At 32.7% G+C, this 25038-nt stretch overlaps 2 protein-coding genes across 3 annotated transcripts; both read right to left on the reverse strand.

The window, feature by feature from the left end:
* Positions 1–9161: 9161 nt before the first annotated feature.
* On the reverse strand, positions 9162–15223 carry LOC112783282 (transcription factor MYB3R-1). Of its 2 annotated transcripts, none has more exons than XM_025826162.3 (12): positions 14969–15223; positions 14374–14572; positions 14006–14060; positions 13742–13799; positions 13331–13425; positions 13096–13199; positions 12806–12934; positions 10894–12598; positions 10546–10817; positions 10121–10235; positions 9802–10035; positions 9162–9483 (listed from the first exon to the last, which is right to left on the reverse strand). In XM_025826162.3, exons 2-12 carry the CDS (start codon positions 14448–14450, stop codon positions 9367–9369), a joined length of 2961 nt encoding a protein of 986 aa, XP_025681947.1. In that variant the 5' UTR covers positions 14451–14572; positions 14969–15223; the 3' UTR covers positions 9162–9366. The 2 variants fall into 2 exon arrangements, with proteins under 2 accessions (XP_025681947.1, XP_025681948.1); XM_025826163.3 differs by having other exon boundaries at positions 14374–14567; positions 14969–15183.
* Positions 15224–18260: 3037 nt separating this feature from the next.
* On the reverse strand, positions 18261–21978 carry LOC112783375 (la protein 1). Its single transcript, XM_025826307.3, has 10 exons — positions 21737–21978; positions 21533–21611; positions 21288–21437; positions 20671–20813; positions 20344–20492; positions 19936–20040; positions 19443–19851; positions 19072–19219; positions 18636–18717; positions 18261–18498 (listed from the first exon to the last, which is right to left on the reverse strand). Exons 1-10 carry the CDS (start codon positions 21785–21787, stop codon positions 18408–18410), a joined length of 1407 nt encoding a protein of 468 aa, XP_025682092.1. The 5' UTR covers positions 21788–21978; the 3' UTR covers positions 18261–18407.
* Between the last annotated feature and the right edge of the window lie 3060 nt (positions 21979–25038).

Genomic DNA, 25038 nt, shown 5'->3' on the forward strand with positions numbered 1-25038 from the left:
GTTTAACTCCAGACAGCAGCGTAGAACTGGCGTTCAACGCCCTTTTACGTCATCTAAACTCGGCCAAAGTATAGACTATTATACATTGCTGGAAAGCCCTGGATGTCTACTTTCCAATGCAATTAGAAGCGCGCCATTTCGAGTTCTTTAGCCCCAGAAAATCCACTTTGAGTTTAGGGAGGTCAGAATCCAACAGCATCAGCAGTCCTTCTTCAACCTCTGAATCTGATTTTTGCTCAAGTCCCTCAATTTCAGCCAGAAAATACCTGAAATCACAGAAAAATACAAAAACTCATAGTAAAGTCTAGAAATGTGAATTTAACATAAAAACTAATGAAAACATCCCTAAAAGTAACTAGATCCTACTAAAAACATACTAAAAACAATGCCAAAAAGCGTACAAATTATCCGCTCATCATGATCCCCATAGCATCTAAGCCAGTGATGATGACATTGAATCTTTCAAACAGTTCATCTATCGTCTCTCCTTCCTTCATTGAGAATATTTCATATTCTCTGTTTAGCATGTATATTCTGGTCTTCTTTACTAGGGTTGTGCCTTCATGAGTGATTTGAAGTTTGTCCCAGATTTTCTTTGCTGTTGTGCATCTTGATACCCGTCGGTATTCCTTGAAGCTGACCGCACAGTTGAGCAAGTTGACAGCTTTGGCGTTGAGCTCTACTTTCTTTCTGTCTTCCTCATTCCAATCGGCTTCGCCTTTGAGCGTAACCACACCATCTGCACCTGTAACTGTTGAAAATTGTGGTCCTTCCAGGATTATCTTCCAGAGTCTGTAATCTACAGATTGAACAAATATCTTCATCCTTTCTTTCCAGTAACTGTAGTTCTTTCCATTGAAGAATGGAGCTCTGTTGCTTGACTGCCCTTCTGTCAGAGTATAGGCAACCAGATTTGAGCCACAGGTAGCCGCCATCAGGATCTTTTCTCCAAGATGCAAAGCTTGATCTCTTTGAGATCAAGCTCTGATACCAATTGATGGTAATCAGTGGCTAAGAGAAGGGGAGGTTGAATCTTAGCCCCTTTTTTACTGTGTGTAACTTTCTGCCTTTTAAGAAAGCTTCGGGAGATATTTCTGCTTTCTATCTCATAAAAAGTCACGAGACATTTTCCTTTTGTTTCGTAATCGGTTAGGAGATATTTTTTAATTTTGTCTCCTATGCAATAGAATCAGAAATGGAGTAGAAGAGAAAGAGAGAATCACACCCAGAAGTATCCTGGTTCAGCTGCTAAGTGCAATGCAGCCTACATCCAGTCTCCATCATAACAGTGACAAAATTTCACTATAATCAAATGATTACATACACCAATTCTTTCCTAGGAACTACCCATTCCTATCCAGGACAAGTCCAGAATCTATCCCCAAAACTGAACTTGACTTGGTCACCCACCAAGCTTTCAACCACAAAGTGCTAACCCAACTTGCAAGGGAATCCCCACAGGATCATGAAACACAACACAGATATACAAAGGAACTCTTAGACATCTATGGCTTTTTCTTTAATTTTGTACTCTCTGCCTTTTTTCTCTCACTAGATTTTTCTTACAAACCTCACTCTGTTTGCCTTTTTCACCATGAGACTCAGACAGATAAAATTAAAGAAAAGAATACAAAATAAAACCCATTGAAGGAGAAGAACTCTGTAAGCTTAGTGTAGCTATGAGAACTCTGTGCTTTTCTCTCCTTATCTCAACTATTGGCCGTTCACCCTTATTATAGAAGGGGAAGCTTTCAAGGTTGAAACCGGTTCAACCAAGCCACCGGCATCTTCTCCATCACACAAGGCCGGTTCGGACAGAGAGAAGAGAGAGTGAAACCGAAAGTAAATCAACATGCATGTACCTCTCTCTCATCCTTTCTCATCAAGCTTCATCAATTTGAGCCTTCCATCTTGACTTTGTCCCCAAGAAAGAATTCTGGCCCATGATGAACTCTTGATTCTTGACAGCTCCATCTGTTCTATTTTTTCTTCTTCCTCCACGTAGCTGCAGTAGCTACCTTCTGTCTTGGATGAACAAAAGTGGAAACGAGCTTCACCACAGAGATCTTCTTCTCTGACCAAGCCGATTGCTTCTACTTTTGGTATGAAGATCTTGAAGTTTCTTCTTCACACCTTGCCTTTAGTGGCAACAATCTTGGCCACTCCATGTTTTGGATCTTCTTTTTACAAAGGCCATCACCCTAGCCTTTTGCTTTTTTCTAGCTCCTCCGATAATTTCTCTGATAACTTTTACCTTCTTCTTTCCTGTTGACATGACCGAAGAAGAGAGAGAGGAGAGAGAAGAAAGAAGAAACTTTGGAAGCAATGAATAAATTAAAACAAATTAAATCCCACTTCCATTTTCCTATGCATAGTAACGTGTGGAACATTTAATGCAATTAAATCAATTTGAATTTTCTCATTCCTGTTACCAATGCATGCATTCAATTTAATTAAACTTTGAATTCCACCAAAGAAGAGAGTGGGTAACGGAATTACTCTTTTTTCATTCTTTCTCTTTTTAATTTCAGACCATGATGATGTTGGTCTCTCAACAAAAGATTTTGGACTGCACATTGGTTTTCTAGCCCAATTAACATTTGCAATGCAAAAATATTTCAGCCATAATGTTTGAAATATTTTTGTACCAAAGCTGAATATATTCTCTTTACATTGGGTTTGTGTAACTTTTGGCCCAATAATAAAATCTGCACACTAACAAAATTATTGATCAAACAATTGGAAGCTTAAATTAACAATTTTATAATTAATTTTTTTAACAATATTTGATTATCACAATAATTTCAAGTTTTCCAAACTCATCAGAGTCAATTTTTGCATGTTGCATCCTTTTAGAGGGAAAGAAAGTTTGATTGGTAGATACCAAATTTTTTAAAATACCGGTATCTGGTGGAATGAGTTAAGAAAATCTAAAAGAAGGTACGAGAAAAGACTAATTTACAATTGGGAGATTACGAAGAAAATCATGAAGAACTGGTTTGTGCCATCTCTTACCACAACGAATTTTTTAAAAAATTTCATAAGTTGAAACAAGGTTCACAATCAGTGATAGAGTATCAAAAGAAGTTTTCATATTTAATAGTCAAGACTAATATTAAAATAAGTCCTGAGGTTCTCATGGGATAATTTTTGACTGGATTAAATAGAAAATACAGATAAGGTCAAACTTCACTGTTATGCAACAATGGATGATTTAGTCTATTTGGCCATTGAAATAGAGAAGCTGCATCAATTTATGACAATTTGATTTTCTTCGAACTCCAATTCTATGTGGGTTCTACAGGAGCAAAGTTTAAGGATAAGACAAAATTCAAAGTTTTACATTTTAAGAAGAATCTTATAGATCAATATAAGAAGAAGAGTTCTTCTAAGCCTATATTTAATTTTTCTTTAAAGCCACTGATGAAAAAAATTTGTTGAGTATGTTGTAGAATGAGATATGCACTTGGAGGAACTAAAAGTACAGAATTTTTTAAATGGGTCCATAGGATGTGAACAATTTGAAAAAATAAGAAAGAAAAGACAAGAATTTGAGAGAAGAAAAAATTGAAAAAGAGAGTGAGTGTTTGAGTAAAAAGAATCAATGTTTGAGTGAAAGCCAGAGTTTTGAGAGAAAAGAAGAAAATAGTGAAAGAGAGGAGTTAATGAGAGAAAAAAGAAATTGAGTGCAATAAACACACTTGTGAGAGAGATCTAAAAATTTCTAGTTTAAATAAGAGTGTATTAGTATCATTGAAATCCAAAGAGGCTTTAATTTCTCATATACCTAACCACAAATTGCCTAGTATTTTTATGTCAACTTTTTAAAATTTTGAAGATTCACTGATAAATTATAGAGGTATTAATGTGGATAAAAAAAAAAGACAACTAATTCCAAATTTTGGTAAGCAGTTATATGGAACATGTCTCAAGTTTTTAACATATGACAAGGAGTGGTATGTTTTGCATTTGATAGTTCAAGAGATCTTGAACAAAAGGTATGTAAAGTGAATTGAGTTGCTAGATTAATTTTCATATGTGATAGAACAAGGTAACGAGATTGTGATTATTAATGAGTTGTCCATAAGATATGATTTAATCACAAATTGTACTCCTAAATTCTTAGTATTTGATTATATGAAGTATTTTCATGCATCTAAATTTGATTTTTGTTCTATATTTGTTACTTGTGAGAATATTGATTTAGTGCCAACGTAGAATACAAAGAATCTCATATATGTTAACTATATATTTTTGTTAGCCTCATAGATGTAGGAGTATTGGTGGACTTTATCATGATTTTATTGCATGTAAGAAAGTTAAATCTCAAACTTCTTTAAATATGTTGTGCATTATTCCTCTGCTTATTCCTACCCATGGATTGATATTTCTATAAATTTATGGATAGTTTGCCTAGGGTTAAAAAACATAAATATATCATTAATTTTTTTGTATATAGCTTTAATGTGATTATATTTCTAATTGCTAGTCAATATATTAAAGATTTTACACACATTGTTGAGTTGTTTTCCAAAGAGTTTATTTATGTGTTAACTTATGCTAGTTTTTTGAATGTTTATATCATACATGCTAAGGGTGTTTTAGATAATTCTATGCGAGACATTGAGTGTATTCATAATTTTGATATTTATAATTCTGTTGGGTGTTATTCGTGTGAATCTCTGAATATTTTTAAGTATTTGACTATTTTTAAATTATTATTTTTGTGCTTGAGTAATGGTGTTACTTTAGATGGTTAAAAAAAGGTTGACAAGATTGAACTTGCATACATGAGAGATATAGCCACAATTCAATGGATAAAAAAGAGCTATTAAACCATGGTATTTAAACCTAGAGATTGGGTTTAGATTCTTTGGAGGGAAGAAGAGCTTATCTTTCAGAGAAAAACAACACTTGTTAGAGAAGACGATCCATTCTAAGGTTGGGATTATCAAGGACAATTCCAATAAGAATAATTTTTTTGGTATGTATTATAATCCAATTGTGTTTAGTATATCTAATTTTTCTCCTTTTAACATATATACATATTCGAGGAGAAATCTTTTTTAAGGGGGAGAGAATGATACATGCTCAAGAGAGTATTTTTTGTATTTTAGAGCTTAGGGGCAGAATGATAATCTTATCACGTTGAAAGACTTAGAATACTAGAAGAATTATACCATGCCGATTTTGGATAGCAAGGAGACTAAGAGTTCATCCCAAAAATAGTGGTGCTGAAATGGCGGCAACTTATATGGCCCATTGGACTAAGTTAGGACAGCAAGTGGTCCAACAGTATTTTTCAAGTCCAGTGGAAGACACAAATTTAGCAATTATTTTCGACTTTAGGTAGTCCCTATTTTAGTTTATTTTGTTGTTAGGGTTTGTTAGAAGATTTAATTTAGTTTTGATTTATTTAGTAGTATTTTTAAGAATTTTAAATTTAAATCAATCTTATCTAATCTAATTTAAATTAAGTTATCTTATTTTTAGGAGATTTAAATTAAGTTGTCTTATCTTATTTTTTAGGCTAATTCATTAAAAGTCTATTTAAACACTTTTTGCGAGATAATTTACAGAACTTTGGATGAATAATAATTTTCAGCTGCTTTATGCACGTTTTTATTATATGATCAAGTGAGAGGTAAGTGATTTGTTTCGCTTGTTGTAGGAAAAAAATTGAAGGATTCAACCTAAGGTAATTATGTGTGTTAGTTTCTTTCAATTTTCACCTTTTGATTTAGGTTGTGAGGGATAAATTTTTTGAAGGTATAATAAAGAATTCTTTCCGATGACCTAAGTTACTAAGAATAGATTTTTTAGAGGTCTAACAAAAAATTATTTTTTTTCTATCAGTTCTTTATCTATCTTTTTGTGTTCCTGTTGTGTCTCTTTTCTTAGTCCTATTAATTTTGTCGGTTAAATAACAGTATAAGCTAAGCTCATAAATACATAACACAAACAAAAAAAACATCCCATTCAGTATCTGACCTCTTGTAATTTTGTAAGACAGTTTTGTTATTTTTATTAGAGTAAAACCTCTTCCCGGTTCCTAACTATTTACGAAATTGATCTGGCGCCCCCTCACCATTAGAAATTAACAACGCGGTTCTTAACCATTCTCTCCGTGTGACCAAAAGGACCCTCTTACTGGTACTTTCAGTTAAGAGGGTCCTTTCGGTCACATGGAGAGAATGGATAAAGACGGTATTGTTATTTTCTAATGGTGAGAGGGCGCCAGGTCCTTTTCAAGATGGTTAGTGACCGGAGAGGGATTTTACTTAAAATTAAAAAATAAATAAAAAAAAAAGCATTGTTTTAAATTTTACATCTAATACATTCTGCCATATTTTACATGTGGACGGAGAGCAAACAACGTTAAACTTAATAGATAGCACGAGATCATTAACAACGAGATCTAATACAAAAGTAATAATTATTTGGGTTGATTAAGCATTATTATGTCTTGGATTCAGGGTTTTAAGAATGACATGTATGTTCTATATTGTTGAACCTAAAACAAAAAAAAAAGTTAGTTCAAGATTATTATTATTCCATACACTTTTTTCTAGAAAAATTAAACTGCTTTTCTTATTAGTGGAATTAAATTCATCAACCATAATTTTAATAGTAGGGTTACACATAGAAACTAAATATTCTTTTTAGATTTTTAGAAGTGATATTTGCTTCATCCAAATGTTCGTAATATGACGAATTAATTTTAATTTAATTTTATGTATTTTAATTTTATTTATTTAGTTACTTGTAAGAAGATTTTTAGAGTTTTCTTTATTTAACCTAAAGTTAAGTGAGTTTTTTCGATTTAATTTCCAAATCAGTGAACAAATTAAATTGAGGTATTTCTTTCTTGTTGCATCAAGAAATTGAATAAAAAATCAACTGATTCTCTTTGTATTCAATTTTAAGTAAAATTTCTCCCCGGTCCATGACCATTAGAAAATAATAACACGGTCTTTATCCATTCTCTCCATGTGACGAAAGGACCCTCTTGTCAGTTTTCGGGTAAAAAGTAATCGAAAGTATTAATAAGAAAGTCCTTTTAGTCACACGGAGAGAATGATTAAAAACCGTATTGTTAATTTCTAATGGTGAGGGAGCGTCAGGTCAATTTTGTAAATAGTTAGGGACCGGGGAGGGGTTATATTCTTTTCATTACTCTTACTTGTAAAGAGTTGAGTTATACACTAATTAGTTTAGTACCGTAAGGTATTTCGGTTTCGGATGTAGTTGGGATTTGGATTTAAATTTTGTTTATCACTTTGGTATCTCATTAGAAATTTTGGTTTAAGTAGAGTTATCATCTATTTTATACCTCTATATTTCATAATGAAATATTTGTTATCGTCTTTATCTGTAGACGTAGGCGTTAAGCCGAACCACATAAGATCTCTTGTGCCATTTTGTTACGCTTCCGCTTCCACCTGAATTTCTTATAAGTGGTATCAGAAGTCACAAGAATTCTGGGCCAAATGAGTTCTCAAGATATCATCCGTGACGGAATTTGAAATCAAGCAATTTGATGGTCGTATCAATTTTGAGATGTGAAAAACCGTATGATGGCAATTCTTACACAACATGGTATGAGAGTTGTGATTAATGGCAAGGAAAAGATTCCTACCAAAATGAAGGATTCTAAATAAAAAAAGATCAATCGAAGGGCTCTTACAATCATTCATTTATGTATTATAGACGATATGCTGCAAGAGGTTCTTTCAGAAGAAACAATTGCTTCGTTATGGACTAAGTTGGAGTCATTATACATGACCAAGACGATAGTCAATCATCTCAGTGTTTTACAACGTCTGTATATGTTACATACGATAGAAGGAACTTCGGTAAAATTTTATATTGTCGAGTTCACATTTTTTGTGACAGAATTAAAGAATATAGTTTAGAGTATCTCTAGAGAGCAACAAGCTATGATGTTGCTTTGTTCGTTACCCAATTCCTACAAGTATTTTCGTGAGATATTTATCTATAGATGTGAAAGTCTTAGTATTGATGAAGTTAACTCTTCGCTTTTGAATCATGAAAAGATGGAGCACGATGGTGGTAATAATCTTGATGCCACAAATAATGCTTTGGTTGTTAGGGGTGATTGGATAGAAAAGTCAAAATCTGGATTCAAATATCGTGAAGGGAGATGTAGATATTGCCACAAAAAAAATCATTGAAAATCAGATTGTCTGAAGCTCAAAAATAAAAAAGATGAAGATTCCAATGCAACAACTAATCTTGCAAAGTATGATGAAGTTCTCTAGTATCAACTAGCTTAGCTGATATTATTTGAGGGTTTGTTTCAAAGTGTTCTTACTCTATTTTTCTTATTTAGAATTTGTTTTCTTTAAGTATTAGTATTTTTTATTTCACGTAGAGTAAAAAAACAAAATATGAAATTATTGTAATATCATTGCAAAATTAGATTTGTGTATGGCACTTTGGAGACGACGACTTTGAATCTTGTAAAAATCAAACTAAGGTGGAAATTTGTTGTGAAGTTGGTTGATTTTTCTTCAAAGATATAGTAGTTAAAATGAGGCAAATATTAGTGGTAGATGACTAGTTAGAACATGTGCATGTATACATGTCAAATGTGGTAACTGCATGCATTGAAATTGAAGTAAAGATACTAGCATAAATAAGAGCATAACCATACACGACACAAACAAGAATCCCATTTAGTATGTATATCTCCTCTTGTAATCTTTTGAGTTGTGTTGTTTTGGTTACTCTCATTTTGAGGAGTTGAGTTATACACTTTAATTTAATACCGTAAAGTATTTTGGATGTATTTAAAATTTGAGTTTGAGTATTGTTTATCACTTTACTATCTCATTAGAGATTTTCCCTTGTGTTATTTTGTTACCGACAAGTTTTTGGCGTTGATTGCGATAGAAGGTGCGCTGACTAACTATTCAGCTAATTGAATCTGAACCTTTTGAATTTGAATATAAGAGTTAGTATTCCCAGCACCGGTTAATGGGTCTCCGCGGGATGACAGTGAGTTTAATGTAAAAGCTTGAGGTTATGAATTCCTCCGTTTGTATATTTATATACACCAACTAATCATTACTCATAATTAGAGTATAATATCAACAGCTATGATTCAGCAAATTCAAATTGTACGAAATGTCTAAATCTTGCCACTGAATAGGTGATATCATAACGAACTGATATGGAATATTTCTCTTACAATTCGAGTCTTGTTCACTGTAAAAACTAAATAACTAAAAAAGAAAGAGAGAAAGAAATCCTAAAAAATTGCATGCTATGTATAAAAAATAAACTCAAACATGAATAGCAAAGCAACCGGAGACTTGCTTTGGCAATAACACAATTGAATAGCTATCTACAATCCTTCAAATATGACGACGGACTTTCTAAGATCATGCTTGATGATTTGCTGCTGTCACCCTTGCCTGGTGATCCGCATTCACTGAAGTCAAGTATGCGTCGCTCCACCTGTAAACAAATAAGTTCTAGGTGAGCAAGCTACTGAAAAAAAAAACAAAAAAAAAAAAACAAAAAAACTAAAAAAAAAAACCAAAAAAAAACAAAAGAAACTAGAAATCTGAAAGTATATAGTGAGCAGCACCCTTGTATTTACTTTATACACATGAAAGAATAACATCTATTCAATTCGGTTAAAACAGCACAAGAACCAAAATTCAACTGAAAGTGTTGCTTTTCTCTTGCCAAGTTCCATCAAGTAATATAAGAGATCGCAGTTGGTTTCGGAAAAAGCTTGAATATGGAAGGGCAGAGGAACCCAGCTCTTACCAAAGCTTTTGAAGTCAATTGAGAATGGTTCACATGCTGCTTCTGTGGATCATTATTTTCCTTGTTCTCATCCCTGTTGTTTCCAGATGCATCTTTTGGTAACGCCTTAGGAGTTTCATTTTCCAAAATCTCATGAGCATTGGCATATTGAGCAGCAGTTTGTTCGCTAACCTGTTTCATCAACCCAATTGCATCATAGCTTCTATCACATGGGCTCATGAATATCCCAAAATCCTGAAACATTATTTTGCAGTAGTTAGTAGAGTGGGAAATTCAAATCCACTTCAAGAAAGTAATTATCCAACAGAATCAACAATACCTCAATTGTAATTTCGGTATCAATCCTGGGACTAGACAGAAATGTATTTATGAACCAAGGAGATTTCCACGGTGAAGGTGATTCAAGGCTTCTCCTAAAAGGTGTTTCATTAAATCTAAAATCAAACAAGCAGTCAGTCAGAAACAATGCAACAATTGCCATCAAACATAATAAAACAATAAATTGTTTATTAAAAAAGTTGAGCATTTAACTGCTTTAAAATGACAGAAGTGTTTTCGAAAGCAGTGGTTTAAAGAATCAACACCGTTAACACAGGCCAAAATGAGGAACCTGACCTCATCCTAGGTTCCAATATCAAAACAACCAAATATTGAGCATCATCACTTTGATGAGACCAAGTTAAAAGAATAAATAGATGTCTAAAATGATTCTAGAAACAGTAACAGTATTGTTAAGAGTATTACATGCTGGATGTTTCAAAGCCTCCATCTTTTCCTGTTTGATCACCCAAATTTTCTACCGCGGCTGTTGAACAAACAGATTGTACACATGTAAGAGCAATTGAAACTCTCTCATTCTCCTTTACACGAATACAAGGAGACTTAACACTTGAGCATGCATGTTTATTTGTTCTAGCACTTAATACTATGTCTGATTTCACACCAACTTGATTAGGAGAATTCAACAGCAAGTTATTCGGATCACGGTCAACCAAGACTCCAGAACGTTGTTGCACCTGGCAAATAAAATAACAAGGGTGATAAGTAAATGTTTTCAAATTCAGGAAAGTAATTAAAGAGGATCATACTTACAATCTCAACGGTAGTGTTAACATCATCATTCCTCTTAGAATCAACATCGAGAGCTCGTTGCTCAGTCTTATCCAGAAAATCACTAGCATCCTTATCATTTACTGATTTATTGTCGTCCAGCATTGGTGGTTCATTTTTCTTGTCTACTTGTTCCATTTCAGAAGATGGCCCAAGACTTTCCTTCAATGGAGATGGAGAAAGTGGATCTGCTTTCTGTGTCTCACTGTCATCAAACATGACATCCAGTCGGGAAAAGTTTTTTATCAAGTTGGATGTCTCAAGTTTCTTGTCAACTCTCTTATCTGATAGAGGAGACAAAAAATCACGGTGTCTTTTCTTTAATATTGATGGTGTACCTGTGAAGGTTTTAGCAGCACTTTTCAACAAAGCATCCGGGCTTTTATCATGAGAAGGTGAGTCCCATAACCTAAAGGGAGTCAGACAGTTCATAGAGGACATCATAAACTGGCGAATACCAAGGGGACTAAATTCTTGCTGCATATCACTGCCAGATTGTACAAGATCACAGCTGAAGAAAGGAATATCCGAACTAGGAAAACGGGGAGGTTCATAACATAAAGCTCCTGTGTCTTCCTGTTCTGCATGCCCATTCAGCTTTTCCATGATAGAATGGTCAGTTTTTTTAGTATCTGGTCCACAGCCAAAACTATTTACAGGGATCAATTTTGAAGTGTCATTCACTATATCAGATTCCTCTTGCATTTCAGCACTACATATACCATAAATAGAAGGAGCACTGGCTAAGTCATTAGCATAAACATCATGTGCTCTGGAGACAAACTGCTGATCCTCAGGCTGAAGTAAATGTTTTGTTTCTGAAGTACACTGCAATCTACCATCATTAGCAGTAGGTACTGAGGCAGATGGTAAAGACGACTCGTGAAGAATGGAAGTGCACCCAGACAAGTCAACCATATGTACACCTTTATTATAGTCCACAGAAGAAGGGCCGTCATCACTTATTGCCTCTGAAAATAAAACTCTGCAACATTCATCATCAGATATCAACATGTGCTCTCGTAGCGAGTCCATAGCAGTAGGTCTTATGGATGTTGAAACAGCTAGCTCTACAGAAGTCTGAAATGGAGCATCGGCCATATCATGGCCTTCACAGCGAGCATGAACCATACACTCATTTTGCAACTGTGTGGATTCCTGCACAAAACCCAGTGAGGAAATATTGGGTAAGGAAAGCAAATTATGATGGCAATCCCCGGCTGCTGGATTTACAGGTTCTTGTGAGTAATTTTGCTCAATGAATTGAGAGGAGGAAGTCACTTGGCGAGGCATCTCTGGGATAGATATAGTGATGTCGTCCAGAGAAACATAATATGGCTCTGAACAAGAAGCTTGGCTAGGACTATACCCCTTTCCAGGACCATATTCTTCGTTTCCTCTGTATTCCTCTCTGGATTGTAAAACATTGCTCATCTCTTTGGCAGATGGAAACTGTGTGGCATTAGCTGACTCCTGGCTACATTGTGAAACTTCCTCTCCTTCAGTCCCCCTATGACCAGCTTCATCTCCACTAGACTGCAACTTTGAAGAGGTTGAGGCCATGGGTTGATTGGGATTTCCAACAAGTGGTACATTTGATAACGGAGTAATCAAGCCTGACGCCAAGTAAGAATCCAATTTCTTTTTTACAGAACTGTTCCAGTGGTTTTTTATGGCATTGTCTGTCCTGTACCCACAGAAAAACACAAGTACATTACAAATCTGCTTACCTATATAAACTGAAGAACGATGAAGCTAACCTATTCAAGGAACTCTGAAGCCATACTACCCAAGTCTATGCCACTGACTCCACCATGAAGTGGAAATTTGGGAGCGTGCCCCCTTTTCAACCTTCTCCCTACTTCGGGGCAAATTTCATTATTATTGTTATTACCTTCCAGGTAAGAACTTTGTTAGTTCTGCCCATTTGTTTCCATAAATTTGATGAGCACGTATAAGAGCCAACTCCTCTTCCTGTGTCCATGCTTCCTTGTTTATTGAAGGATTAAGATGATTATGCCACCTAATGAAAGATTTTAAAAAATTACCAATAAATATTAATAACATTGCTCCAAATCCTTCAATTTGAATTATAAAGACACCCAACATTATTTATTTTGGACAATAAAACTCTAATCGTACTTGTCTTGTAGAAAATACTATTTATACATCAAGTAATCATACCTTTCTCGACATTGCTTACCAATACGTCCAGGTAAACTCTGAGCAATAGTAGACCACTTTTTAGGCCCATATTGATTCACTAATTCGATAATTATTTCATCTTCCTGTTTACATTCATATTCATTAGTATTGTTAATATTAGATAAATACCTAAGCAGAAAACTTATACAATCTATATCATATACAACTTCAGAAACAAAATAATAACAGAATAGAAATGGGAAGTAGAGGTTACCTCTTTAGACCATGGACCTTTGACAAGATCTGGATTTAGGACTTTCTGCCATCTATGCAGGCACTGGACATCAGTTCTATCCTTGAAACACTCAGCTACAGAGATAACGAAAGCAATTCAAACATTGAATAATCAAGTTGCACACAAAATGAGAGACGGTGAAAGTGAATGAGTGAAACTACCAAACTGCTATGAGACCTAAAATAAAAATTATTTAAAAAAAAAGGCAAAAGCAAAGATTTTTCTTTTCATTTAAATCTGCACAATTAGGTCTATTAAGGTCCAACTGAAGAACCCTGCTTAATAGACTTAATTGGACAATTTATTATTACCCTAGTGGACGACCGGATGCCAGTTGAAGTGGGTCAACAAAATGTTCTTAAAACATACTCAATGATACAAACATATTACCTATTTTTTTCCAATTCTTTCCTTTAAAACGCTGAACAGCTTTACGCAAAGTCTCATCCTGCAAAACCAAAATCCATTATATTGAGTTCATAATTTAATTCATACATCTGTAGATATAACTATCAATAAATTTTGAAGTCCAAGATATAAGACCAAAAGAACTGAAATCCTAAACGCATACACATAATATGAAAGTAGCAAATATTTATATGAATATAATTTATATAAAAGGTAACCAGAATATGAAATAGTAATCAAATTTACCTCTTCGGCAGTCCATTGTCCTTTTGTAGAACGCCTTGTAGGACCAGTCGTCCTCCTACAAACACACAATTTATTGGGAGAGAAAGATTAAGTTCACTTCCTCTGAGAGAAATAAATCCTTACTATGGTTAACTGCAACGAAAGAACTATAGGAAAAGAGGAAACACGAAGGGTGATGAATGAGCTTCAAAGATAGTCAAGTTAATTGTTAAAAGGCTTTCAGCTAAGCACTAGCAGGGAAATGTCCTATAGCTGCTAGAGAGAAACAGAAGAAGCACACTAACCTTTATACAAAAGGGTAATTATTAGATAACAAGAACAAGTGCAGTTTAAAAAATGAAGTAAAACATGAATGATCTGAAAATTACCCGTGCAATGCTCTAATTTTCTGAACACCATCAACTACCCCATTTGGTGCAGCAATGATTTCCCTGTCACCTTCCATAGTTTGTTGGCAGATAAGAAAAATACCACACCCCAATTCCCACTCGATTATAATTCTCTTTGCACTTGGCTCCCCAGATCATTATAGTCCCGCCCTTAAACATGAATCAGTATGAATCTGAGCTGAAACAAAACACAGAAATCACAATAATTTTCCATCAAACCAAACAATTCAACCAAGAATATTGAAATCTTCAACAAATTGCAGCTTCTAATTATATCATAAGCCTTCCCCGACTTGCATCACGCAACAATGCAGCATTTACCTAACCACCCACCAGCTTAATTACACAACTGAGCACTCAAATCGAACTCAATGAAGCTCAATTGAAACTTTCAATTTCAAGAAAGCTCAAGTTATCAACTTTTTCCCCCTTTTATAACGAGACTAATTATTTCTATTCAAGTTAAACTTGAACGAAAACTGAGGAGCCAGTGTCAAATACAAAGCCAACGCAGATTTAATAGTGACTACGAATTTTGAATGAACGAAATCCAAATCGACCGTTAGATACTCACAGTACATTGCTTCAGAATGCGAGTTCGAGAAACAACTAATAACGCGATCGAAACGGCGCGCATCTGAAGATCCAAACGGGGATTGCGAAGAGAGATCTACGGATGCAGATTTTGGAAGAAGATTTTAGAGAGAGAAACAGAGTGAGCGAGTCAATGGAAAACGATCCAAACAATTTTTTTCATTCAAACATAAAGGGGCGGGTCTATTTGGGTTTTCAAACCCTATCGGTTATAGTCACCAAAAAAAAAAAAAAACCCTATCGGTTAAATGTCGAGCATGTTTGTGATTTCAACGGTGGAGATTGTGACACGTAGGAGTATAAGTTGTGTTTCTGTTCTTCGTATGAAGCGTGCCGTCTTTTTACCGTCTTTTTAAAAAAAAAAACTCAACGGGCAACTTATTTTATTGTCCAATTTTTGTGCTATTTTGGAAAGAGTCCCTCTCTTTCTTTTTATTTCTTCAAATGTCCACCACAGATAACAGCGTTTTTAGTTGAGTTATTTAATGCTACATAATTTGATGTTTCCCTTCTACCTTCCGAGAGGGAAAAGGTGCAAAAATTTTTTTTTTTTGGTGCCTTGTACAATTGTACTGGTTAGGGTGTGTTTGGCAAAAGCGTTGAGGAGGAAAGAAGCACGTTTGAGTCTCTTGAAAGTTTCACTTTTATGTTTGGCAACTTTTATCCTTCTGAACGCAGAAGTGATTCTATCTTTAAACGTACGTTTAGGAGAAGCTAAAATTTGTAGCTTCTGCGTTTCACGTTCATGGTGGCTGATTATCTTAGAAAATTAGGTAGAAATTTTATTTCTTTTTTACTAATCCTATCCTTCATTTTCTTCTATACAAAGGATACTAGTAACTATTACCATCACAGTTCTCTGTAATTCCTCCTACTTATTCTTAGTTCCAATTTTTTTTATCAAAATGGTTCAAATTTATTTCAATCACTAGTAAAGTGAATATTTTATTTTTTTTTATTATTTTTAGTACTTACTTTTATATTTTAATTTTATATTTTTTATTGTATTTTATATTTATAGCATAAATATTTTTATATTATTTGTGTAGTATTCTAATTTTTCATGTTATGTTTTTATATAAATTTTTTTTATCATTTATTATACTATTTTTTATATGTATATTTTTTATGAAATTTTTTTTATTTTTGTTTAGCTTTGTTCATGTGATTTTTATTTATTTTATTGTATTTTTTTTTTATTCATATGACAAATGTTGTTGATTTTTTTATTGTGTTATCATTTTTAGATATTTTATTAATTTTATGATATTTTTATTATTTTTTGTTCATATGAATTTTTTTTTCTATCCTTTACTGCATTATATTTATGTTGTGTATGAAATTTTTTATTTTTTTATTTGATTTTATTCATATGAATTTTATTTACCTTTTATTGTATTTTTTTTGTTCAGATGATATATGTTGTTAGTTTTATGAAATTTTTATTATTTCTTATCTGTATCAATTTTTTTATTCTTTGATGCACTATATTTTTGTTTTGTATTAATTTTTTTTATTTTTTATTCTAATTTTATAAAATTTATAATTGTAATTATTATATACTACATTTATTATCAAAATTTTATAATATAAATTATGATCTTATAAAAAAAGACAAAATAAATAAAAACTAATTATAAGTAACAATAGAGTCATAGATAATAAAAAATAGTTGATACAACAAAGGAAATGGATTATAGTCTAAAATAATACTAAATTAAAGAGTATTGACAGTACTAAAAAATTATAGAATATTTTTTTTGTTTGATATTATAAAATTTATAGTACTCTTTTTCATATTTTTATTTTTTATTGTATTTATTTTATTTATATGATAAATATTTTTTATATTATTTTTGTTAACGTTTTGATTTTGCATGTATATAAAAAAATTATTTAAATTGATGTCTCTTTTGGTAATTTTTCATCTAAAAGTGATTTTGAGTAGTATAATCCAAACAACATTTATTTTACTATAATCAATTTTGATACAAAGATTGCCAAACATAAATCACGTTGACACAAACTTACTTTTTATCAAAATCAATTTTGCAAAATCAATTCTATGCAAACTCCCATTTGCAAACTATAATCCAAACACACACTTAAGAGAAAAGAAAAAGCAAAAGTACTAATAAGAATAATTCTAGTCTCAAATAAATGTATATCTATTTTTCTATTTTATTAAAATAATTTTTTAAGAAGTACTTTAACATAAATTATTTTTTATATGGATAAATAAGTGATATTTTTGTTGAATATTGTTATTTGGGATATTTTGCAGAATTGTAGAGTTGTAGATACACTGATACAACACGTAGGTGCGTGTTGCTTTTGTAGATATTCCGGCAGAATTTTAAAGCAACTTTAACATTTAACAAGGATTCACTACGTGTTGCACTTGAATTTGCTGGTGTCCAATTTATCATATTTGTGACGTCCACCCACTTCTGTAAAAAAAAGTAAAACTAATTACTCATGTGGTACATTGGTAAGTAAAACTTTTTATTATTTTAATACAAAATCGAATTTTGATTTCTCAGCATTAAAATAATAAAATGTTCCAATTAATAATTCCATTAAATAAAAGAGAGAATAAATATAAAAGGAAAAAGGAATTTTGAACAAATTTAAGTGGAGATAGAGAGAAAGAGAATTTAAAATTCCCTTTATTATTTTCAAGAAAAAAAATTTTGATTTCTTAGTTAAAATTAAAATGTTTTTCGGATTAATAATTCCATTGACTAAAAGAGAGAATAATTATAAAAAAGAAACGAAAGAGAGCTGCTACACATACAAGTCTTTTTGGCGTACAAGTTTATACAAGTTAACCCTAACTTAATAAAATTCACTTTTATAATGCAAGAAAGAAGAAGAAGAATTTTGAATTATGCAAAACTTATCAATACACATATACCAAAAATTTTTAAACAATACAATATAAATAACTTGTATAAACTTGTATGTGAAGAATAATTCTTTAGCTAAATAAAATTCTTTATCAAAATCTCTTGAAGATTCTTCCAATTATATACTTAGATTATTTGGTCGTTAAAAAATTTAATTATACTCTAAAACTTCTTTCCCTTCTTTAATATACACCTGTCGAAAAAGAAGATAAGGTAGAAAATAAGTACAAATTTTGCGGAGTATTAATTTGTAAATCACCCCTAAAGGAAGATTTTACATAAAATCACTTAAGCTAAACACTTAATATATACTAGCATAAAAAGCGGGAAAGGTAGGAAAAAATATAAAATTTCGCCCAAAGAGAAACAAAAACTTGGTAGATTATAAAGAGAAGTGTGTTGAAATGATATCAAAACCTAATAAGCTGAGAATACATCAGGCTACCATACAATATTCAGCTTCAACCAAAATCTTAAGAGACCCCAAAAGTTGATCTCTATTTAGAGTATTTAAACTTTCTGAGATTTGTTTGGGCGATTTCGTGATCCATTATCTCTAGAGCGTGCATGTTTTCCTCCTCTACCACCATGCCTTCCTCCCCTGCTAAAACATTATATTATTAATATTCTTGGTTTCACCCCATCCATATAGTACAACTAAGAGGATGGGAATGAAGAAAAGAAACACACAGGATTATGCTGGTCAAATTCAAGGCATTGCTTTGTGTCGCTACTTACCTTCCTCGATTACCCTTAAACTCGCGGTACTTCTTGTCTTGGTTTTTGCGGAGAAGGCTCCAGTATTCTCTTTCAGCCTCACCTGAGATCATAGACAGCAAGTTGTAGCTTGAGTTTATCAACCAATCACAATTTAACTGTCAGCAAATACCACTCTGGTACTGATAGTAATCTCAACAACTATGCACCTTCCAAAGTCCAAATAAATTTAAAAAGAATTTCCATTTTTTAATGCAATGAGCAATGGATGAAACACTGATAGAAACAATCACAAATAACGTACTAGTGAAAAATAGTTTTGTTCATGAAGCAGAAGTTTTTAACAGGTAAATAGGGCAGACAATATATCATCAGACAATGATAATTAGAAACAAATTTGAGAGTACAAATTAAAAACACTAAATGGTAAATATTCTAAAGAATTGCTTGCACCAACCAGTCACTGGATCTAGGATAGCAACAAAATTCTTCACAGGCAAGCCACCCTTATCAGTAAGTACCGCAGCAGCACGAGCTTTCTGAGCAGCTTCAGCTTCTTCAAACCGGATGTATCCTGACTCATCTCCAATCGTGAAATCAATGAACTAAACAGGAAAATAAAAATACAAGATTAACACACCAGCCTTATCCAATTCAAAAAGATGATGAAAATAACCAAAGATAAACTAGAAAAATAAGTATCCCAAAAAGTGATGGGGTCTCCAAAAGGGATAAGATATGAGTATGAGTTATAAGATACGTAAAATATTTTGGCTTAACTAACAGTATTATGTACCACCAGCTTCGTGAAGGGGAAAACACAAGTACCTTCACAGTACCAAACTTCTGAAAGATAACCTTCAAATCCTCACGCGAAACAACATTCTTGTCACCCTTGTAAGCAGGGGGTGAAATTTTTTCATCAGTTTCTAGACCCTTTTCGTCACTTTCAGTTTCCTTTTCTTCACTTTCAGTTTCCTTTTCCTCACTTTCAGCTTCTTTTTCCTCACTTTCAGTTTCCTTTCCTTCTTTCTCCTCATTATTTTCTTTGTCATCCTCAGCACTTTCTGATACCTTTTCATCACTTTCTCCAGCAGCAACTTCAGTGGGATTTGTCCCATCTGTTTTGTGGCCATTGCCATTGCCAATGGCCAGTTGATCAGCACCACCTTGGTTGGAAGGAACTTCATCTGAAATGCTCTTTAGTTTGAAGGCAATAATTAAGCCTTTAGGGAAGCTGGGACGATCATTAAAGAAAACAATCAGTGCATAATTCAATATTCATATATGGAGAGTAAAACAAAAATTGGCAGCTTCTTACTTGTCTTCTGCATTGGAGTTATTATTCTGGTGATTTGAGCCCACAGGAGGACGAGATTTTTCAAATTCTTCTTTTTCCTTTTCTCTCTCCACATCAAATTCCTTCCTGGATTCAGTATAAATACAAATTATTAGCCAATATGTTATTATCAGAAACCTGGTAGTCCTATTTTTTCCTAATAATCTCATATTCCAAAATTCTGTTCAGTAACAAAAGATAACATTGGAAGTGACAGGGCAGTGAACTGAAATTCTTCAAAAGATTATGCCAAAAAGATAAATAAATGAAAAAGATTTATAAAGTTCCTTTCATCTATTTTAAACTGAATATACTCCGTGTAAGGGAAAATTGGTCAAGTTAATCACAGGCAATAGTACATAACAACTATGAGCATTCTTACAATCTTACTTTGGTTTTAATTCTAACTCAGCCCCAGCATAGACCAGTTTTTGTTTCAAAATTTTTTCTACATCTTCCTCTGATGAAAACTCAATGAGGGCGGTGCCACAGAAGAACCTTTTGTCTCCAACATGCCGGGGCAGACGAACACTATTGACCTGAAAAAGAAAAGAACAATTTCTCAACAAGAGCTTTAACAAACAACTTCTACATAGATTTTAATCCAGTGAATTCACAACAAACATCAAAACCCAGGACAAACAGATAAAGATAATGCTTTCTGGCAAAAGTATTGGAATGTAAATCATTGCTCTGTTACTAACTTGCTATCAATACCTTGGCATGTTGACCAAAGAATGCCTCCACATCTTCCATCTTCAAGTTATATTCAAATGGGGATGCAGCAACTGTTCTTCCCTCCACCTGCTCAATAACCTCCTCTGGTTTTGGAAGTTCTTTTGTCCTACCAACTTTTTCCCCTGAAACATCAAATATACAAATAGAAGGGTATGAAAAAAAGGAACGAAGAAAATATCATCCAGCCAACCATTAAGATGACAGCGAGCAATATCATGTTCAGTGAAGAACTAATTTCAGAGAGCATATTTTGCAGCTGTATAAAACTGAAAATAACCCATCACTGTAAATCATTCTATTCCTGTTACAATGTTACACGTATATGCTGAGTGCTGACACCAAGAAAACTTAAGGATAAAGGAAACCACTATCTCCAGCTCTAACCCAACAAAATACCTATCAAATTTTGCATACTCCTTCCATATGAGAAAATCAATTCTAAAATATCAAATTATTTACACTACCTATAAATCACGTTTTGAACGTTTATCCTTACAAATTCCAAATTTCCAAGTCTACTAAACTTAAACAAATACAGAGCAGAACTCACAGAGTAATAACAAAAAACAGCGAGATATTGGGGAGATGAAACTGACCATCTTCAGAGACCTTGAGAGATGAAGAACTTCTCAAAGCTTGAGCAACAGCAGCAACAGTGTCTTTCGAAATCTCATCAGCCTTCACATCACCAAGATTAAGGTGCTTTCTCATTCTATTGAATGAACAAAGCAACGCCAAACTAACCACTGTGAAGTAACGGTCAAGAACAACAACTGGAAGGGGGAAAATTCATTTCACACTACTTCAGCAATAAGGGAAACGAAAAAGACAAAAAGGATACTGCCATCTTCGCTTTCAGATACAGTTTTCCGCATGAAATTATCGGTGGGAAGGTTGCTGTCGCTGAAGTAGAACTCAACCTGCATGAATTTTTTAGAAAAGAAAAATGGAAATGAAAACAATTGAGCTGGTTATTTAACAAAAAAGAAAAAAGAAAGCGTGGATCAAATGGAATCGTAACTAAGATTGAAAATGCGAATCGTACTTGTCTAATGACTTTCTTAGATGTTTGTTCGTCCAACGAGGGCGTCGCCATTGATGAGCAAGAACTTGAAACGCAGAGAGACGAAGCGGGAGAGAGCGTTTCTAGGGTTTCGCTGAAGATTGTAGGGTTTTGGGTTTGGCGAAGTTGTTTGAACCTAAATTCGATGACGGTTAACTTTTTAGTGGGTGGTTTAGTGAGTAATAAGGTGCCTCCCACGCTCCCACTAACAAACGTGTGTAACAGTAACTAACCCACAAGAAGTTTGATATTTCTTTTATCAATCATTATTTTAGTATAAATAGATATATACCTATTTTATATATTTTTATAAAATAATTAATTATTAAAAAATGTAATTTTATATAATGTAAATAATTAAATATTTGCCAACGAGTAATAGCTCAAATGGCATAGTCTCTTCATATTCAATTAAAAGGTTGCGGGTTCGAGTATCCTATCTTTGGTAAAAAAAAAATAATAATTAAATATTTGAATTTAATTTTATATCAATTTTTAATGAAAAAACTAATCATTTGATAAGAAAATAATTTTTAAATCTATTATTTACAAAAATATTTAAATCCATAAATCTGGTTGAACAAATATCTACCTTTTTTATAGTTTATACTTTATACTATCAATGTTCACCAAAATTAAAATTTAAAAATAATTTATACTAAAAAAATGGAATTTTTCACAATAATAATTAAATTTTTATAAATATGAAAATCAATTATTATTATATTTTATATTTTTATTTTGTTTAATTATTTTTTTTTACCGAAGATATGGAGACTCGAATTCGTAATTTTTTAATTGAATATAGAAAGATTATGCCATTTGAACTATTGCTTCTTGGCTTATTTTGTTTAATTATAAATCTAAATTTAAGATATTATTTATTAAATTAGATGATAAATATAATTTAATTTTAATTATTTTTTAATATATTTTTTATATATTATTAGTGTCAAATTCTTTTATCCAATTGTCCGCTCTTTTTGATTTAGTATGAAAAACAATTTTTTTTTCACGTGATAATATTTAATTGTAAGATTTTTTTAGGGTGATTTGGGTTAATATTAAACAAAAATAATCTGATTCAAATTATATAACTCGTGGCGACTTGAATTGAATCCATTAGTTTTTATTTTTAATCAAATCCAATCAACCTACATTATTACAATTTGGATAAATCATTTTATTTGGATGTTGTAGAAAAACAAAATTTTAATATTTAAGTAATAAAAAATAGAAGTAATTTTAAGTTGATAAAATAAATAAATTTTATATTAAAAAATATTCATCAAATAATAATAAGATATGAATAAAATAAAAATATATAATAAATTAGATATATATAAATAAAATATTAAATTTGATAATAAATTAATAACATTATATTATATTCTGCAACGTTGATAAGTGAGATCTAATTAGTGCGGTTTCAATTTTAATTTTGTTTATTTAGCGTAATTAGATAAGTCATTTTGTTTAAATTAGTGTTATTGTGTTAGTGTGAATAGTTTTATAACATGATAGATATTCTTATAATAACATCTTTATATAAAGATTATATTGTAGACTATTAGATAAATTGATATGATTGATTAAATATATTTAATTAATTATCTAAGAACTTACAATGTCATTTTTATATAAAAATGTTATCATGTGAATATTTTTCTTATAACATTGATTGCACTAGAAACTAGAAAGGTTTGATGCGGCTCAACAAGACTTTCTTGAGAGTATCTCCAACTCCAATTATATAAAATATGGAGTTCTGTTTTGACATGCAAGTCAAGAAGAACTTGTTTTATGCGTTGGAGCCTTGGAGGAGAGACTTGTTTGCATCCTTCTCTCTGCTCAAGGCGCTCCAACAGAGACTTTTTGGGTGGCCACTAAAATTTTTGGATTTTTTATTTAAATTAAATAAATAAAAAATTTATAAAAATAAATAAATAGTAAATTAATTACAAAAATGTATCGGCAATCTTATATCAAATGCTGAGGATGTTTTTAAAAAATAAGCATATTTCAGAGGTACGGATTTTGAACTGTGATAGAGTGCGTATATGTCATATCTCGAATGCAGCTGTGATATAAGTATGCGTTGATATTGGATACTGAGCATCTGAGATACGCGCGTTCGTGACGGGGAGCTTAATATCTGAGATAAATGCAAATGTCCTGGATCGGGGCTCAACATCTGAGATAAAGCCAATTGTGTATATAAGTCACAACATTCGGGAAGAACGTGCATTACAATCTTTTTTTTTTTTCAATTTTTGTGAGTTTCTGGATGTGTGAAATCGAGTTCCTTCAAACAATATGGCTCCCTGACAATATGTACGCAAAGGAGACATCAACATATTGAATGTTACTTAGCACGTAGTTGGAGCGTTAGACTTTGATGTTAGTAGTTTAACTTTTTTTATTGTTAATTAATAATAGGTTTAGATGTATAGTCTTTAGTGACTTAGTTAGTGGTGTAGGTATAGTGAGTTAATAAAGTTAGAAGAGTTTCATTGGTTTGTATACCTGGGATCGTTGTATACTTTGTATGATTGATTATAATTACTTAAGTTAAATAAATGAAATAGGTACTTAATTGTGAGCTAAGTTAAAGAAATAAAATAAGTAACTATCATTGAACCTGTTAGTACAATAAATAGACATTTGTTACATTTAATGTAAATGCTTATCTAGGTGGATTATAAGTTGTAGTAATGTTTAGCAACAATTAATGATTTAGATGTAATTAATCTGCACTAGTAAATGTTTTGGGAATTGAAGAGACACAATTACTATTGCCACGCTGTGTGACCCTAGGTCTCTCGCCGCCGCCCATCCTATTATCCTATATAAGGGAGGCGGGATTTGGACATGTAGTAGAGTTGAGCGATTTTATGTTTGACAATTCATTGATCTCTGCATTTGTCAAGCAGTGGAGGCTGGAGACCCACACGTTCCACCTTTTATGGGGTGAGGCCAGTATTATGCTCCAGGATATTGCCTACCATATTGGATTGCGCACGGCTGGAGAGCCCATTGGGGGTTGTACCAGAGACTTCCAACAGTGGCATGGACACCCAACATGAGAGTAGGTTGAGAATTTATTGGGTGTTAGGCCACCACCACAGCCAGAGGAAGGGAAGCAGGTTTATGGTGTCAGGATGACGTGGCTCAGAGACCGAGTGGCACACACTCCTGATGGGGCAGTCCCGGAAACACTCCATCAGTATGTCCGATGCTACTTAATCATGCTGATTAGGGGGTTTTTGTTCACGAACGAGTTG

The sequence above is a fragment of the Arachis hypogaea genome, chromosome 20 (assembly GCF_003086295.3).
Source record: "Arachis hypogaea cultivar Tifrunner chromosome 20, arahy.Tifrunner.gnm2.J5K5, whole genome shotgun sequence".
Taxonomy (NCBI): Eukaryota; Viridiplantae; Streptophyta; class Magnoliopsida; order Fabales; family Fabaceae; genus Arachis; species Arachis hypogaea.